This window comes from Sus scrofa, chromosome 10 (assembly GCF_000003025.6).
Source record: "Sus scrofa isolate TJ Tabasco breed Duroc chromosome 10, Sscrofa11.1, whole genome shotgun sequence".
NCBI lineage: Eukaryota > Metazoa > Chordata > Mammalia > Artiodactyla > Suidae > Sus > Sus scrofa.
Window position 1 is genome coordinate 49,405,042 of NC_010452.4, and position 19,367 is coordinate 49,424,408.

Genomic DNA, 19,367 nt, shown 5'->3' on the forward strand with positions numbered 1-19,367 from the left:
TTGTGGCTCTGCAGTAACTAACCTGACTAGTACCCATGAGGATGCAGGTTGGATTCCTGGCCTCGCTCAGTGGGTTGGGTATCCAGCATTGCCATGAGCTGTGGGTGTAGGTTGCAGATTTGACTTGGATCCTGTGTCGCTGTGGTTGTGGCTGGCACCTGCAGCTCCAATTCGACCCCTAGTCTGGGAACTTCCATATGCAGTACCTGCAGCTCTAAAATGCAAAAAACCCCACAAAATTTTATTGCTAAAAATGCTGGTAGAGGGGTTCAAACATTGCAAGAATTACCAAAATATAACACATAGACAGGAAGCAAGCAAATGGTGACGGTGCCAATAGACTTGCCTTATGCAAGGTTGTAAAAAAACTTTAATTCAACAACAACAACAACAGTATCTGTGAAGTACAACAAAACAAGATATGCCTGAACTGCTAAGGCCAATCATATTTTCATTTATATGAGACATTACAAACCTGAACTCTGAAATGCAAATAAAGAAGCAAATATCCTATGGCAGCTTCTTGTAGAACCAGAGTAAAGGAAGAGAAAGACAAGGAAACAGAGATGACTTAAGGAGGAGATTTTCCAGTAAGGCTGTTTCCTTTCTTTCTTTCTTTCTTTTTTTTTCTTTCTTAGGGCCACACCTGCAGCACATGGAAGCTCCCATGCTAGGGGTAAATTGGAGCTGAAACTGCCAACCTACACCACAGCCACAGCAATGCCAGATCCGAGCCGCATTTGTGACCTTCACCACAGCTCGTGGCAATGCCAGATCCTTAACCCACTGAGTGAGGTCAGGGATTGGACCCGTGTCCTCACGTACACTGTGTTGGGTTCTTAACCTGATGAGTCACAGTGGGAACTCCCTTGTGAGGATGTTTTTTGAGGAGGCCTTTGAAAGAACAGATCCCTCTCCCTCCCATCTGACATAAGTAAATACATCTTATGGTAAAACTTGATTTTATTTTATATTTTTTTAAGGCTACAGGTGCAGCATATGGACGTTTCCAGGCTAGGGGTTGAATCAGAGCTGCAGATGCTGGCCTACATCATGGCCACAGCAATGTTGGATTTGAGCCTCGTCTGCGACCTACATCACAGCTTGTGGCAACACCGGATCCTTAACCCACTGAGCGAGGCCAGGGATCAAACCAGAGTCCTCGGGTTCGTTTCCACTGAGCCACCATAGGAACTCCATATTTATGGTAAAACTTTAAAATATATCTGCATTACATCCTGGTGGCTACAATCTTACTTTCCTTTTGGAAGTACATGCATACATTATGGATTCAGAGGTCTGCACAAGAATAAAGAAGGTGGCCAAAACATACCTATAAACCAAGGGACCTTGGAGTGGCCAAACCACCTACTGCTGTAGCTGAAAGAAGGCACCAGAAAAATAATAGGATGGTGGGGGGATGGTGGGGAGGGGGGACTTGAGATGTGGCACTGTCCATTGCTCACTTTTTGAGGAAGCTGTTGGCCTTGAGTCATTTTTGCCGATGGCTGCACAGCTCCTGGGCGTTAACGCAGACACTGCAGGCGGGGACAACAGGAGTGGCTGCTCAGCTGGCATCCTCTCCTCCACAGGCAACCTCTCGGCCTCAGCCTACACTTACTTTGGACATGACAACAGCCACATTTCCCAGATGTAGGAGATTAAGAGCATCAAATCACAGAAGAGAGCTGGTGTGAAGGCAGTTGGGAGGGCCATAGTATGTGGTGATATCCAAGGAGAAACAAAAGCTATATAAATAGCTGAGACGTCTGTGAGCATAGCTGCTTGTGTTGGGCAAGGGTGAGGGGCGTCGGGTCCACAGCTCAGCAGCCCCCAAGAGCCTCGTCTCAAGTGTATTATTTAGCAAACATTCATGGGGAGCAACGATGGGGCTGTTAGAGTGAGCAGAGCCCTTGCCTTCCTAGAGCTCCTAGTCCACAGGGGAGAGTCAGACAGGAGACAAGAAGACACATATTTATATCTGCTGTGAGGAAAAATGAGGTGGGGCAGACAGATACCGAGAGACAGGTGCTGCTTTAGATATGGCTATCACGGAGGCTCTCTGATAAGCACAGACCTGAATAAAGCACATTTTTTTTTTTTCCTCACTGCAGTGACCTTGGGTCATGAAGAAAAGGTACAGTATATTTTAAAAAGCTTTTCAGGGAAACCATTTAAAATTACAGACAGTGTTTTGATGGGTAAAGGGTATGGGCTCCATCATGGCTATAAATTTCACTTATGTGCAACACCCCAAATCTGAGTAAGGGCTGGATAAATATGAACCCATGGTGTGTTTTCCTTCAAATTACATACTAGCATTTTATGTTTCATTGAAGCCACAGATTTCAAGACTCAGGGCTATAAAAAGGATCCCAGTCACTGATAATTTAAGATATATGAAAACACTTTATATTCATTAAAAAATAATAGTGCGATGACAAGGTAAACTTCTTGGAAGCAGGGACTCACTTGTGAGTCCCAGAAACCACTCCATAATTCTCACTGACGAGGTGGCTATTAGTACTCTACATTTCATCTTCTGTTCCTGTAAGAGACTATTTCAAAGTCTCTTTTAAGTACTCATACCAAGAATGGTTTTGGGGAGTTCTCGTCATGGCTCAGAGGAAATGAATCTGATGAGTATCCGTGAGGACACAGGTGTGATACCCAGCCTCGATCAGTGGGTTAAGAATCTGGCGTTGCTGTGAGCCGTGGTGTAGGTTGCAGACGCAGCTGGGATCTGGCATTGCTGTGGCTGTGGTGTAGGCTAGTGGCTATAGCTCTGATTCAACCCCTAGCCTGGGGACCTCCATATGCCGTGGGTGTGGCCCTAAAAAAGACAAAAAGAAAAAAAAAGAATGGTATCTGCAGTTGCAGTTAAAAAAGGTCACTGAGCACCATTTACTCCCTAAGTTCAGGGCTAATAGGAAATGCTTGGTAATTTCCAATCTTGCTCTCTGCTGTTCCCTCTATTTTTTTTTATTATTTTATTTTATTTATTTTTTTTCCGCTGTACAGCATGGGGACCAAGTTACACTTACATGTATACATTTTTTTCCTCCCTTTGTTCTGTTGCGATACAATTTTTTTTATTATTTTATTTTTTTATGCTGTTGTTCCTTCTATTTAACTACATAAACAAATATCAGGCTATCTGCTCCACCCCCACACCCACCTCCTTTTTGAACAGTATAGAAAAACAAAGTCAAAGGCAGTTGTCTGGAATCTTCTACTTCCTTGATTTACTAACTGTACTTCACTCTTATTTTCCTGCCCTCATCTGTACGATACACGTTCATCACATGCCTACTGTGTGTCAGGCTAAATGCAAAGGCAGACTCTGTGGCCTCACAGAAACCACATCAATCACTCCTTAGGGAGGTAAAGTGTCACGATGGGGAAGTATGGGACACTCAGGAAGGATAAAGGAAGAGCTCCTTTGAGATCTGGGAGTGTCAGGAAGGCTTCCTGGAGAAAAAAAGACATCTAGGCTGGGGATGTTTTAACTACACAAGGTGAGAGAAAATGCGTTCTTGGCTGAGGAAAGAGCATGTCCAAGGGCAAATGCTTGTGGACAATCTGAGGAACAGAAACAGGTTAATGAGACAGAATGGCTGGAGTGGAGAATTTGAAGGGGTCAATGAATGAATGAGCTGGGGCTGGAAAGGTAAGCAAGGCCCAGGCCTTTGTATCACAGGAGAGCAGGAAGTTATTACAGATTTTCTATCAGAGAAGTAGCATGATCAGACTTTTATTTATCTTTTTATGGCCACACGTGCGGCACATGGAAGTTCTCAGGCTAAGAGCCCAACTAGAGCTGTAGCTGCTGGTCTACACCACAGCCACGGCAACACCAGATTGGAGTTGCATCTGTGACCTATGCTGCATCTTGTGGCAACACTGGATCCTTAACCCACTGAGTGATGCCAGGGATTGAACCCATGTCCTCACAGAGACTATGTCAGGATGAGTCCCAGGTTCCTGAATGCCACTGGGTGGATGAGGGCAGCATTCATAGAGAACAGGAACCTGAGAGGAGGGGCAGGCTGGCAGGGGTGATGCTCAGAGCTCCTATGTTGCTCACCATGAGTGAGCAGGAGCTGGGGAACGTGAAGACCCCAGTGCAGTGTATGGCCCCGACACCGAGGGCGTGCCTTATCTGTGCCTTAGAATCCTGAGTTGTGAGATGGGGATGCCACCCTCAGGGCTGTTTCTAGGATTTGACAGCACAGTGGGTGTGAACACAGCTCATGCTAAGCCTGAAATTTAAAAGATGCTCAAGAGGGAGTTCCCGTCGTGGCGCAGCGGTTAACGAATCCGACTAGGAACCATGAGGTTGCGAGTTCGGTCCCTGCCCTTGCTCAGTGGGTTAACGATCCGGCGTTGCCGTGAGCTGTGGTGTAGGTTGCAGACGCAGCTCGGATCCCGAGTTGCTGTGGCTCTGGTGTAGGCCGGTGGCTACAGCTCCGATTGGACCCCTAGCCTGGGAACCTCCATATGCCGCAGGAGCAGCCCAAGAAATAGCAAAAAAGACAAAAAGACAAAAAAAAAAAAAAAAAAAAATGCTCAAGAAATGTCTCCTTCTTCCCCGGTCCTCTCCTTTCCCTACAACTCGCCCATGTACAGCAAGGTCCCTCTCTGGAGAGCTCCTGCATCATGCACTGCTCTGTCAGGGCAAATAATGCATTGTATCAGCTCAGATTAAAGGACCAGCAGGGAAAATTGCTGGGAGGAGTAGGGGTTCCAGGACTGTGGGAGAGGCGAGGACCTGGAGAAAGAGGGGCTGGAGGAAAGCCTAGCACCCAGACAGGGGAGGACAGGGAAGCAGAAGCCTGGGGGGCAGGAATCTCCTTTTGCAGAGCCCTCCCTTTTGACAGGACTAGTGTGGTCGGTTTTCACACTGGCCAGAGGGGTGCTATGGCTCCCATGTGATAATAAGTGTGAACCACTCACTGTCACTGCAGCGGCTCTGGTCACCGCTCTGACTCGGGTTCAAACTCCTGGCCCAGGAACTTCCATATGCCCTGGGTGTGCCCCCCCCCGCCACCCAAAAAAGTGAGCCACTTACATGAAGTAGAGAATAGTACGTGGAGTCCTCAGGGTTATTTAATGTTTTGGGTTTTCGGGGCCGCCTTGGGGGTCTCAATATTTTTGGCTCTTCTCCTTTCGAGATACCTACAAGAAAAGTGATCATGAACAAGTACTCAATTACAAAGGCTGTTTATCAAGCAGTGCTTTCCTTTGGGTTAAATAACAAATGATAGACATACAACTGGGGCTAAAATTGGAAGAAAGAGGACATTTCTTTGTCCCCCCCCACAAGCCTTATGCACATCCTTCCGACTGTCTGGTGGTCTAAGACTCTGAGAAGTTAGGAGGACAGGAGACAGGGAAGAAAAGAAATACACACCTTGATAATGTGGAGGAGAAGCTCAGAGGGTGGATGGCAGGGGGTGGGGGTGCGGGGAGTCAAACCTGCCAGAAAATCTTTAAAAAGGAAGACTATGCTCATAGACTCTTGCTGTGTCCTCCCCCCCCCCCACCCGTGTCACTGGCCTTACACCATGACCCATGCATGCAAGTGTTGCATGCTCCTCATCTTAAAGTATCACGGCCCCTTATGACCCAAACTGAGAGACGGATGATCTGCAGGCTGCATTCTTTTTGAAAATCCTAGTCTTTCACCAAAATTTAGAATCTCAAACTATGAGAATGTTCAGATTGGACTTTAAAAACCTCGTCCAAGAAAGAATTAAGCTTGTCCTCTTTCTCCTGCTCTTTCTCTCCTACAGCCAAGTTCTCGGAGCTGCAGAAACCTCATCACTGCTTCTGATGATCTTCACGCTTGGCTGCCAGGGTTTGTTACAAGCAGCTTTATATTTACAGAGCTAAGAGCCTCTTCAAAGAATTTCTGTCTATTTTTCATGATGCTTGACTATATCATCCTTTGACTGCATTTGTGCAGGAATGTTTGCAAGATAAATACATCAGGGTTGGGGTAGGGAGTAAGGCATGGGTATTTACTGGAGAATGGCTAACATTCAACAGGTATTTGAGCACACATTTCTTAGCAGGACTTTAAGGGCATTAAGAGATCACAATGAGGAGAGTTCCCATTGTGGCTGAGTGGTAAATTCAGCCCCTAGCCTGGAACCTCCACATGCCGCAGGTGCAGCCATAAAAAGACCAAAAAAAAATAAATAAATAAATAAATAAATAAAATAAAAATCACAGTGACAGGACAACAAAGATTCCTAATTCTCAGAGGCAGAAATACACAGAGAAATGGAATTGCCCCAAACCATTCTAATCAAATCAAGACAAATCTGACTAAATCAATGACTATTTCATACTATGTGTATCCAACTGTGACTGGCAGTCTCAGTGTCAGTGTCAGCGTCCAGGATGGAGACTCACAGGTGCCTAACGTTCTAGCCATAGGCCCAGCCCAATGGGCAAACATACTTATTATAACAGCTTTCATATCCTAAGGTTATGGAGCTCATTCATTTTAAAATTTATGGAAAACTGCTGGATGGCAAAGACAGATCAGCTGGCTGCAAGTAGGTCATTGAGGTAGAAGGCCTGGAACAATGGGAACCAGAGAAAACCAGGCCAATCTCCCATTACTGTCCACTTTGGAATAAAATAAGAAAACAAAGAAAATGGGCTCTTTGTTAATGAGACCATGTTAACGGAGATTTGTACTGGACAGGAGGAGTGAAAGCACTTTTCCAACCAACCCCGGGAGGTTCACCTCCCACTCTCTCTCTTCCCTTTTCTCCAAAGAAGTAGACAGAGGAGGAGGAGGAAATCCAGGTATTGGAGCCCTATCTGAATCCTGCCTTTTTAAAATTTTTTTTTATTTTTTGCTTTTTATATGGAAGTTCTCAGGTTAGGGGTTGAATCAGAGCTACGGCTGCCGGCCCATGCCACAGACACAGCAATGCCAAACCTGAGCTGCATCTGCGACTTTCACCACAGCTCATGGCAACACTGGATCCTTAACCCACTGAGCGAGGCCAGGAATTGAATGTGAGTCTTCATGGATACTAGTTGGGTTTGTTATTGCTGAGCCACAATGGGAACTCTCTGAATTCTGTCTTAGACCGTCTCAAGCACAAGAAAAGATGGTAATTCTTGCCACCACCATAATTCATGTTCTTTTGTTATTTTCCTTCTCCTTATTGATCATCTCTCCCAGAGCTGATTATTAAACAGCTCCTATCAGCTCTTGCGAAGTTTGATCATTTCTAAACCTGCTGGCTGAATCCACCTATGCTACTTAACTTGAGCCTTGAGACACATTAAAATATAGTATCAAGTTATTATGTATTTTGAAACATAAAGGTGAGCTGGGACTCAATTTTAACCTGACTTTAATATTATTTAAGATCTGAATTAAAATAGCAGAACATTATTACTATAATAGAAATTAATTAAATTTAAGGCGGCAAAGAATAAACTCCACGAGAGTGAAAAACATTCTGGGAATAAAGGCGGTCTTGCTCTTGTTTCCATTTTCTCATCAGATGTTACTGTTCAATCTGATTTCTATCACCAAGACTCTACAGAAGCTGCCTTCTGGACAGTCAAGGGTGACCACTTTACTGACAAATCCAATTATGTCCTTATTATCTCTGATTTCTTCACTATTTGACATTATCGACCACTCCTTTCCTTCAGGAGTGAGGGGGAGGTTTCCTGGGACAGACACCTCATCTGATTTATCTTTGTATTCCTGACACTGAAGGAAACACCTGACACACAGGAAGTGCTTAATAAAAGTCTGCTGGATGAGTAAACATCCTTTGCCTCCAGGATCGAATCATTGTGCCCCCAGCTCCTTGCACGTTGAACAAAGACTCCCTAGGGATGACTTCTGACAGCATTACCTCCGGTGTCTTCCTCTCACCCACCAGAACTCTGCCCTAATTTCTTACCCTATTGAGTATTTCCATCTCAGACTCTCAGACTCAGCTGATTCAGGGGTCATCTTTCTTCTCCATCTAAGATTATGTACACCACCACTCAACGGCACCCCCCAGGTTTAAAATATTGACGTCACCTTTGCTTTATTCCTCTTCCTCCTTTCCTAGAACCAGGCAATGATCAACTTCTGCCAATTTTTGGATACATTTGAAATGTCTAATATTCATCCACCATTTCTTCTTTGTTTAGTCCTGCTACAATTCTGGGCTAAACTGCTCCCTGAATAACTGTGGCTCCTTTAATAATGTGTTCTCTGTGCTCCATCTCACAAATGAAGACCAGATTCCCCTCCCTTAAATGCCCCTTTATTGATGAAATTGCACTTTTCAAAAATTCATGATGCTTTTTTCCTTAAGCCTAAACCTCTCTGAAATCCAGTTTCCCTACACTCTCAGTAGTTTCAATTTTATCTCCCATTTTCCCCCAAATGAACTATCTCCTCTGGTCAGCCTAGCACCTCACTGGAATCTCAGCACACCTTATTGAGAGCTCTAACTTTGCTTATTCTCATCCTCTCATAGAAAGGCTTTGCGTGGCCTCATGGGAAACCCTAAGCAACCTTCAATGCCTGTGTCCACTTCCAGCTCTTCCATGAAGGTTTCACTGACTGTCCAGTGACTTCCCTCCCATGTGAACACCAATGGTACTCACGGGCTGTGCAAATCGTTTGAAACTTGCCATGGGCTGAATTGTGTCCCCTCAAAATTCATATGCAAAAGTCCTGACCTTCAGTTCCTCCGTGTTTGGAGGAAGGATCTTTAGAGGAAGGTCGTTAAGGCAGGCCCCAATTCAATACGATCAGTGTCCTCATGAGAAGAGATTAGGACACAGACACACACAGAAGGAAGACCACATGAGGACAAAGGGAGAAGACGGCATCTGTGACCCAAGGGGAGGCCTCAGAAGAAGCCAAACTTGCCTACATGCTGATCTTGGTCTTCAGCCTTAAGAACTGTGAGGAAATAACATTTCTGTTATTTAATCCTCTGTGGAACTTTGTTATGGCAGCCCTAGCAAAATAATACGACACAATCTCATGCTTCTTGCCACTTACTATTTTGCTTATGACTTTTTAAAAATCTTTTTACTGCCACACCTGTGGCATATAGAAATTCCCGGGCTAGGGTCAAATCAGAGCTGCACCTGAGGCCTATACCACAGCCACAGCAACGTGAGATCCGAAATGCATCTGCAACCTATACTGGGGCTTGCAATGCTGGATCCTTCCCACTGAGTGAGGCCAGGGATTAAATCTGCATCTTCATGGACATTGTGTCATGTTCTTAACCCACTGAGGCACAATGGGAATGCCTTACCTATGACTGTTTTATTTTTTATTATTAAAAAAAATATTATAGTTGATTTACAATGTTCTGCCAATTTCTGCTATACAGCAAAGTGACCCAGTTATACATACATATACATTCTTTCTCCTCACATTATCCTCCATCATGTTCCATCACAAGTGATTACAGCTCCCTGTGCTACACAGCAGGATCTCATTGCTTATCCACGCCAGTTGCAATAGTTTGTATTGACTAACCCCAAACTCCCAGTCCATCCCACTTCCTCCCACTTCCCCTGGGCAACCACAAGAAATAGTGGGACCATGTGTTTTTGGATGGTGATGGACATTATGTCTTAGTTCTGTTTGCCCTCTTGCCTTTTTACTGGACCTCTGCTGATAATAGGTGTTTGGAGATGTTAAGAGGTCTGATTCCACTTAAGAGACATAGTGCTAAATGAAGAGCAGAGAGTCAATATAATTTTCTTCACTATTTTCACCAGATATAAAAATAAATTCTGGTGCTTTAAAGATAAATGCAAATAGGAGAACTCACAAAATTTCTCGAAAGAAAATCCAGATGACTCTGTGAACAATCTAAGGGTACAATTGTCTTAACTAAAACTCAGAAGCCATAAAAAGGTAGCAAATGATTACAAAATGTAGATCAACAGAAAAATGGGCAAAAGATATAAATAAGCTCAGGATAGGCGAATCCAAAAAACCAATAAGCATGAGAAATAAATAAGCCTGCCAGCAGACAAGAAAATATGAATTATAATAACAGTGAAATATCATTTTATTCCAGACACATCAGCAAAAATTAAAAAAAAAAGTATAACCCTGCTGGACAGGATGTCCATAAAAGTGTATTCAAACAGATTGTTGAAGGAAACATCAATTGTTAAGGCCTTTTAGGAAAGCAATCTATCAAAACCCCAAAACACCCTTCAACTCAGTAACCCCACCCCTATCCCTATAAAATCAGGATACAAGGACATTTTCAGAGATGTTAACTGCAAGATTTTTCATAGTGGCAAAAAATCAAAACAAAGTGAATATCTAGCAAAAGAGGAAAGGTTACATAAATTATTATGATCTTCCTATGGAATACTATATGGCTATTAAAATGAATGAGTCATAGATAGCTATACCTGTTGATGAACAGGGGTTCCTGCTAAGGTAGTGAGGTAGAACAGAAAGATGTATAAGTGTTTAATAAAACAATGACAACAATCTCTATATTTATACATATGTATAAGGGCAGTTATACATATCTATAAAAGATATAAAAGAACACTGTTTTATAAGAGTTTCCTGTTGGAGAGACTAATATGAATTGGAAAAGGAGAATGGGGGAGAGAAACAGGAAAAAAAGAGAAAATGAAAAAAATAATGCATTAAAAAGAATCCTGGAATGTGTGGTTTGTCCACATTTAGGTAAGATTATAAATATGCATGAGAGTATTGCAAAAATTTCAAAATGTGTGGAATTTTCAGAATTTTTTTTGTCTTTTTGCCTTTTCTTGGGCTGCTCCCTCGGCATATGGAGGTTCCAGGCTAGGGGCCTAATTGGAGCTGTAGCCACTGGCCTATGCCAGAGCCACAGCAATGTGGGATCTGAGCCTCGTCTGTGACTCACACCACAGCTCACGGCAATGCCAGATCCTTAACCCACTGAGTGAGGCCAGGGTTTGAACCCGCAACCTCATGATTCCTAGTCAGATTTGTTAACCACTGCGCCACGACAGAAACTCTCCAGAATTTTTTTTTTTTATGGCCACACCTGTGGCACTTTTAAGTTCCTAGGCTAGGGGTGGAGTCCTAGCTGCAGCTGCAGCTGCAGGCCTACAACCACATGGCCATATCTGTGACCTATTCCACAACCTGTGGCAATGCCAGATCCTTACCCCCCTGAGTAAGGCCAGAGATGAAACTCACATCCTCATGGACACTATGTTGGGTTCTTAGCCTGCTGAGCCACAATGGAAACTCCAGAATTTCAGACTAATTCTTACATCTTGCAGCGTCTGCTCTAGTGTTTGTTTATTGACTTTTTTCTTCACCAGGATAGTGTGAAGCAGAGGGCTGGATATTATTAAAGGGTATCTTTCCTGAAGATACTGCCATTCAACGTGGGCAGCCAGTGAGTGAACATTACTGATGAATGTATTCAACAGGGTCTTACTGTTCAGATTAAATTTCCCCAGGCTATTTTGTATTTTTGAAGAACAAACTGCCCATGAATTTATCGCCATACAAATATTTCAGAGAAGCCTAAGTTTATTTTGCCCTCTAAATTTTTGTTCCTTTGGGGGAGTACAAACATTGCCTGCTAATGTCATTCTAACCCCTTAATTATGAAAGTGACATAAACATTTATAATCACAAATTACCAGCAGTGTATCAATGTTGGCAGTAGCAAAATTAGGTTTGTGACTATTTTGTGTGATGTGCATGATAAATATTAGCTGATAAAGGTTGTGGCTATATTAAATAGCCAGAAGGTAAAATGCTTATTTATATTGTACTTCTGACAATAATTTCATTAAGTGTTTGAGTGGCTCAGGAATGCACATTTAAAAAATAATGAAAAAACCTAACATTTCAACATTTCAAATTCAGAAGAAAGAAGATATTTAAAACTCATTGCTAATTTTTGCTTGAGAAAATTAAATTTCAGTATTATTCTCATTTTAATAATTACACTATTTTACTTAAGTAAACATGCAGAGTATAGCCTGCAAAAGTAGCAGCTCAGAAATGCACCTATGTAATTGTAATTTCTTAAGAAGTCAGTTTTTTCATTTTTGTACATTTCCATTTACAGTCTGTGAACTTGAAGCAACATAGTGACCCACAGGAAATTTCAGATAGGAATATTCACTGCTTTTTGTTAGAGGCAGGATTCGCCCTAGTCAGGATTGCAACCTGCCTTCCAGAAGCTGCTCTTTCTGCCTTTCATCTCATCTGCCCTTCAGCCAGGCTAGGTGCCCTTGGAGAGAACTGGGCTTGCGTGGGCAGTTCAGTCTCTCTGTGCTCCTCTCTGCCCTGCCCTGCCTCATGCTCTGACTTCCCAAGATACTTTCATTTCTCATGGTTGCCCTGGATGCCACCCCTTGTTTCACTCTGCTCTGTGTTCCCTAGAGTTTTCCTGAAGTGGAAGTTGAAGGGGAGGCGCTTCAGGGACGCCTTAGTGTTCAGTGGTCTGACTCCCAGGCTCCCTCTGACCTCAGCAGGCAGCTGCCGGCCCCCATCCACAGCTGCCTGCTGAGAACTGCTCAAGCCCTTCCTTCCTTTGGATCTTCTTTTTCTATCAACTAAACATTCATGCCCTAGAGCCATCTGACACCTGTCCTGATCCTACAGGTCACTGCCACTCTCTGATGTGAATGCTTTGCATCAGAACCATGAAAACTGAGCATTGTTTTTCCTTCCTCCCTCCCTCCCTTACTCCCTTTCTCTCTCTATCTTTTTTTTTTTTTTTTTGGTCTTTTAGGGCCACACCCACGGCATATGGAAGTTTCCGGGCTAGGGGATGAATTGAGCTGTTGCTGCCAGCCTACACCACAGTCAGAGCAATGCTAGATCCGAGCCACATCAGAGAGATTTAACATCAAAGCTTGCAGTAACGCTGTATCCTTAGCCCACTGAGCGAGGCCAGGGATTGAACCTGCACCCTCATGAATACTAGTTGGGTTCCTAACCTACTGAGCCGCAATGGGAACTCCCAGCACTGAGGTTTTTAACTGAGCATTTCGTTTCTAAATTATACTCTTAGGTTTGGGTAAGATGCTGCCCTCAGCCTGCTTCTCGTGTCTCTTCTAGTTAGGTCCCAGGAGAAACAGGAGAATAACATAGCTTTGTGTGAGTGGTGAGACCCTAGACGTCCCCTCCAGACTGCCACTGTCTCTTGGACATGATCACTACACGTGTGCCCTCTACTCCCTTCAACGCTGTGGGGCAGAGGTCATGGATTAGAGTTCGCAAAGCCCAGTTAGTTTTATTCTGGTCCACGGGGTGAGGTGAGCTTTCTCCCCCTCCCGCACACATGTGCACAGTCGTTAAAGGAAGAGAAGCCTAGAGGAGTCCCCGGAGTGATGCCGATGGCGTCTGGAGAGCGCCACTGTTGTTGGGTGTCATGCTGAACTGTGAGCATGCATCCTGTGTGTGTGTCCATGCAATGATGGAGAACAACAAAGACACATGCTTACCTGACTGATACCTAAGGAAAACTCAAGGGTGGCATTTAAGACGCCCCTGATGACCTCTTGGTTATTTTTCAAGGTCACATTGATCTTCACCTATCTGAAAAATATTTGGGTACATAGCTTGAGGTGAAAACCTATGTTAGTTATTTCCAAAGAGCCAAATTTTGGAAAAGTGTTCATTGATGGCACACAGTCATGTTCTCAAACTGGCCTTTTAGAAACACAGAATAGAAGGACCTTATCTGACTCTAAACAAGCAACATTTAGGTTTTTTTCCTGGCCCCACCCCCACCCTGCTCATACTTTGTAACAAGATAGGTGGTTCCTATGATGGGAAGGGCAACTATACCAATATTTAAGAAAAGCCATTATTCTTTTTTTTTTAAAATAATTTTTGTTTTTTTCCATTATAGTTGGTTTACAGAGTTCTGCTAATTTTCTACTATACAGCAACGTGACTAAAAAGCCCTTATTCTTTATGAGGGCATGTCTGGTCATAAGCATGGCAACAGGAGATGGCAAGCCAGCTTCAGTGGTTCAGTGGCAACAAATCTTATATATCTGGAGATGGCACGTGAGTGTTAGCCCACCTGGCTGTGGAAACTCTGACCCAGGTTGTAGGAACGTTATTCAGAACGAGAGAGAGAGAGAGAGAGAGAGAGAGAGAGAGAGAGAGAGAGCGCGCGCTCGCGCGCGCGAGAGCGCGTGCACGTGCGCGCGCGCCAGCACTCTGTCCTCACTCAGCCATCTCTTGGCTTTTCTAGTCAGTGAACCACCTGACATGGGGGAAGATTCAGTGGACTTATTTATAGTATTCCAATTCCACTTCTGCACTGTTGTATCCTGTAGTCAGATTAGTTAGCTGTTTGCCAAGGTTATTCTTTGAAAAATGAATTTTAAGGGCTGTTTATATTCCATATATGAAGGTGTCATTACTTATTAATCATTTTCTTATTGTATAATGTTATTTTTGGCCATGTACATAAGTTTTCTCTTTCAGCTCTGATTGTTTCTTTAGGCTAAGTTGTCATAAGTGGGTTTACTGGGTGAATGATATAAACTATTTTCAATTTTTTTTTTTACATGTGCCAAATCACTTTTTGAAATGTTGAGTTTTTACAGTTGTACCATTACTGTTTGAGAACAATTTAATAAGCACATTCTTGTCACTGTTAAATATTTTCCCATCCCTGTCATTGTGGTAAGTAAAAAAATAGTAACTTGTTTTAACTTATATATTTTAATTTCTGGGGCAATCACATATATATGTTTATTTTCCATTTGCATTTGTACCTCTATAAATAAATGTCTTGTGCCCATTTTTTTTCTACTGAGGGTGTTAGTATTTTTCCTAATTATTTATGAGCTCTTTTTATATTACATATGTTTATATTAAACTATTTGTTCTAAATAGTTTACCGTTTGTCTGTAGTTCTTTAAATGATGCTTTCTAATATCTAGAAGGTTTTAACATTTAAAGAGTCTAAATCAACCACAATTTTTCTTTGTAATTCCTTTTATTACTTATTATACTTTGTTGTTTCCTAAGTAGAGATTGTGCAATAGTCCGTATGGTCTGGTTTCTCTTGGTTTATTTCTCATATTTAAATCATATTAATATATCTGAGAAATACTGGAGTATTCAGTACAAGGTAAGACTGTTTCATTTATTCTCCCCAAATCAGAAAAAATTTTTAGCAGTATCCATTTTTAAAAATTTTTTATTTTATTTTATGGCTGCACCTGTGGAATATGGAAGTTCCTGGGTCAGGGACTGAATCTGAGCTGTAGCTGTGACCTACATCACAGCTGTGGCAATGGTGGATTCTTTAACCAACTGTGCCAGGCTGGGGATTGGATCCACACCTCCATATCCAACCATTTCTTATTGGTTTGCTGTGTATTCTTTTATGACAGGTTTTTATAAATACTATGGTCAATTTTAGAGTTATCCTGTTCCATTAATCTGTGGTTGATTTTCATAACAGAGGCATATAACCACATGATATGGTCATATCATAAGCTAATAATACCTTTATATTATTCATTTACTATTGAAAGGGCAAATCCTCATTTATTTTTTTTTTAAATAAATTGTATTGGAATATAGTTGACTTAGAAATCTGTATTAGTGGAGTTCCCATCGTGGCGCAGTGGTTGACGAATCTGACTAGGAACCATGAGGTTGTGGGTTCGGTCCCTGCCTGGGTTTGGTCCCTGCCCTTGCTCAGTGGGTTAACGATCCGGCGTTGCCATGAGCTGTGGTGTAGGTTGCAGATGCGGCTCGGATCCCGCGTTGCTGTGGCTCTGGCGTAGGCCGGTGGCTACAGCTCCAATTAGGCCCCTAGCCTGGGAACCTCCATATGCCACGGGAGCAGCCCAAGAAATAGCAAAAAGACAAAAAAAAAAAAAAAGAAAGCTTTATTAATTTCAGGTATACAGCAAAGCAAATCAGTTATACATACACATATATCTGTTCCTTTCCAGAATTATTTCCCATAAAGGTCATTACACAGTATTGAGTAGATTACCCTATGCTATAAGTAGGTCCTTGTTGCCTGTTTTATATATAGTAGTGTATTTATGTCAATCCCAACCCCTAAATTATTCCTCCTGCCTAATCTGTTCCCTTTGGTAACCATAAATTTGTTTCCAAAGTCTATGAGGTTGTTTCTGTTCTGCAAATAAGTTCATTTGTATCCTTTTTTTGGATTCAAATGTGATATGGTATGATATTTGTCCTCCTCTGTCTGATTTACTTTACTTAGTATGATAATCTCTAGGTCCACCCATGTTGCTACAAATGACATTGTTACATTCTTTTTGATGGCTGAGTATTATTCCATTGTACCACATTTTCTTTATCCTTTCCTTTGTTGATGGACATTTAGATTGCTTCCATGTCTTGGCTATTGTAAATAATGCTGCAGTGAACACTGGGGTGCATGTATCTTTTCAGATTATAGTGTTCTCTGGGTAGATGCCCAGGAGTGGAATTGCTGGGTCATATGGTAGTTCTCTCTATTTATTTTTCAAAGGACCCATCATACTGTTTTCAATAGTGGATGTACCAGCTTACATTTCTACCAACAGTGTAGGAGGGTTCCCTTTTCTGCACTCCCTATGCAGCATTTCCTGGTTGTAGATTTTTTTGATGATGGCCATTCTGACTGGTGTGAGGTGATACCTCATTGTAGTTTAGATTTGCATTTCTCTAATAATTAGCAACGTGGAGCATCTTTTTTTTTTTCTATTTTGATTTTTTTTTTCAGGGCCACGGCTGTGGAATATGCAAATTCCCGGGCCAGGGGGTCGAAGTGCAGCTGCAGCTGCCAGCCTATGTCACAGCCACAGCAATGCCAGATCCAATCTGCATCTGTGACTTACATGGCAGTAAGTGGCAATGCCAGATCCGTGAAGCCTGGGATTGAGCCTGCATCCTCATGGACGACAGTCAGGTTCTTAACCCACTGAGCCACAATGAGAAGTCTGAGAATCTTTTACACATTTTTTTTTTTTTTTTGCCATCTGTATGTCTTCTTTGGAGAAATGTCTATTTAGATCTTCTGCCCATTTTTTTGATTGAGTTGTTTTTTGATATTGAGCTGCATGAGTTATTGGTATATTTTGGAGATTAATCCCTTGTCATTTGCTTCATTTGAAAATATTTTTTCCCTTTCTGTGGGTTGTCTTTTCTTTTTTTAATGATTTCCTTTGCTATACAAAAGCTTTTAAGTTTAATTAGGTCCCACTTATTTATTTTTGTTTGTATTTTTATTACTCTAGGAGGTGGATCAAAAAAGATGCTGCTGCAATATATGTCAAAGAGTGCTCCATGTTTTCCTCTAAGAGTTGTATAGTATCTGGTCTTATATTTAGGTCTTTAATTCATTTTGAGTTTATTTTTGTGTATAGTGTTATACAGTGTTCTAATTTCATTCTTTTATATGTAGCTGTCCAGTTTCCCCAGCACCATTTATTGAAGAGGCTGTCTTTTCTTCACTGTATATTCTTGTATTCTTTGCTGTAGGTTAATTGACCGTAGGTGCATGGATTTATTTTTGGGCTTTTTATGCTGTTCCCCTGATCTATATTTCTGTTTTCTGTGGTAGTACCATGCTGTTTTGATGAGTAGCTTTGTAGTAAAGTTTGAAGTCAGGGAGTCTGTTTCTTCCAGCTCCGTTTTTCTTTCTCAAGATTGCTTTGGCTCTTCAGGGTCTTTTGTCTTTCCATACAAACTGTAAATTTTTTTTGGTTCTAGTTTTGTAAAAAATGCCATTGGTAGTTTGATAGGCATTGTGCTGAATCTACAGATTACCTAAAAGGCAAGTCTTCATTTATAATTATTCTTTTTTTCTGGAAATTTACAAATGATATTTAGGGACATTAAATTCTCAAGAAAATCTCAATGAAATTGAATGCGATTTTTTAAACCCAGAAATCACTTTTAGAATGTTTACAATTTCTTATCTTTCAATCCAGAAATACATTGGGCCATTCCACTATCCACCTCTTCTATTTTTATCTCTTTATGGTTTTTCTTGCTAACTTTACTTCAGGGTATTATATTTGTTTTTGCTGTTATTTCCAATAAGGTCTTTTCACATTATAAATTATCACAGGAAAGAATATGTATATACCCCTATAATATACCCTTGCTGAATTGTTCTGCTAGTATCAATCATTACTTTGGTTCATTCTTTGTATTTTTAAGGTCAAAATTCACGTTGCCTACTAATATTCTTACTCTACTTTTTTTCAATAATTATGCTTTCCTGGAACTTCTGTTTGCTGGCCTGTTGCTTCAGCTAAAAATTCCTAAATAACATAAAAGTGTTGTACTAGCATCCTTCTCGTAATACTGTTTTTTAATGGATCTGCTTTCAGTGTTTTACCATTAATTATGATGTTGACAATTGGTTTAAGAAATATATTCTTTAGCAGTAGCTAAAGAATCTTCTTCTAATCCTAATTTTTGTTTTTCATTAGGACATAATGTTAGATTTTATTGAAAACTGTTTTAGCATTTATCAAGATGTCTTTTTTCTCTTGACCTTTTGATATTAGGTAGGTTACATTGATATGTGTTATTTGAATAGTCTTTTAATGTAATGTTGCATTAAATTACCTAGTACCATTCTTAGGAGTTTTACTTTTAAATCCCTGAGCCATCGCTTTCTTCTTTTTCTTTCTTTTCACCCCTCCTCCTCTTTTTTTTTTTCCTAAAAGATTATTTATTAGCCTTTGATTCTGGGGTAGATGATCTTCATAAAATAGTTAACTTTCTATGTTTCTTCTTTTTTTTCTCAAACAGATACAAAGAATGGGAATTATCTGTTCCATGAACTTTAAATACATTTGTTTAAAACACTATGAGTTCCTGGAAACTTTTTTCCAAGGTAATTCTTTGACAGACATATAATCATATTGACTATTTCATCCTAGAAATTTATATTTCAGCCTCAAATTGTTCCTGTGAAGTTGACTGTATTCATAGTATGCCAAGATTTTAGTATTATCAATCATAGCTATTATAGTCTAATTCTTATCTCTAATTTTAAAAAAGTAATTAGTCAATTTTATTTTCAAAAATATTATTTAAGCTTTAGTTAGCTATCTGGTATATTTCTGTCTTATCATCATTGTTTCTCTTTTCTGTTTTTCTTGGTATTGAATAATACTTTTTTAAAAAAATTCTTACTTTATATCCTTTTTTTCATTAATTTCTCTCAGTTAATATTGAAAACAATGATATGAATTTTTCCATGAATGCAGATCTGGTTGCACTAAATCATAGTTTCTATGTGTAGCTATCCTCATTTTTATTATTTTGAAATACTTGATAATTATAGTTTCTTCACTTAAGATTTCTTATT

General features: G+C 41.0%; 1 protein-coding gene across 1 annotated transcript in view; it reads right to left on the reverse strand.

Annotated features, from left to right (window-relative positions):
- The window catches only part of MYO3A (myosin IIIA), a 231,457-nt gene that overhangs the window by 12,923 nt on the left and 199,167 nt on the right, over window positions 1-19,367 (reverse strand). Inside the window, 1 exon segment of the mRNA XM_021064905.1 lies at window positions 5,072-5,178. Coding sequence (XP_020920564.1) covers window positions 5,072-5,178 — 107 coding nt within the window.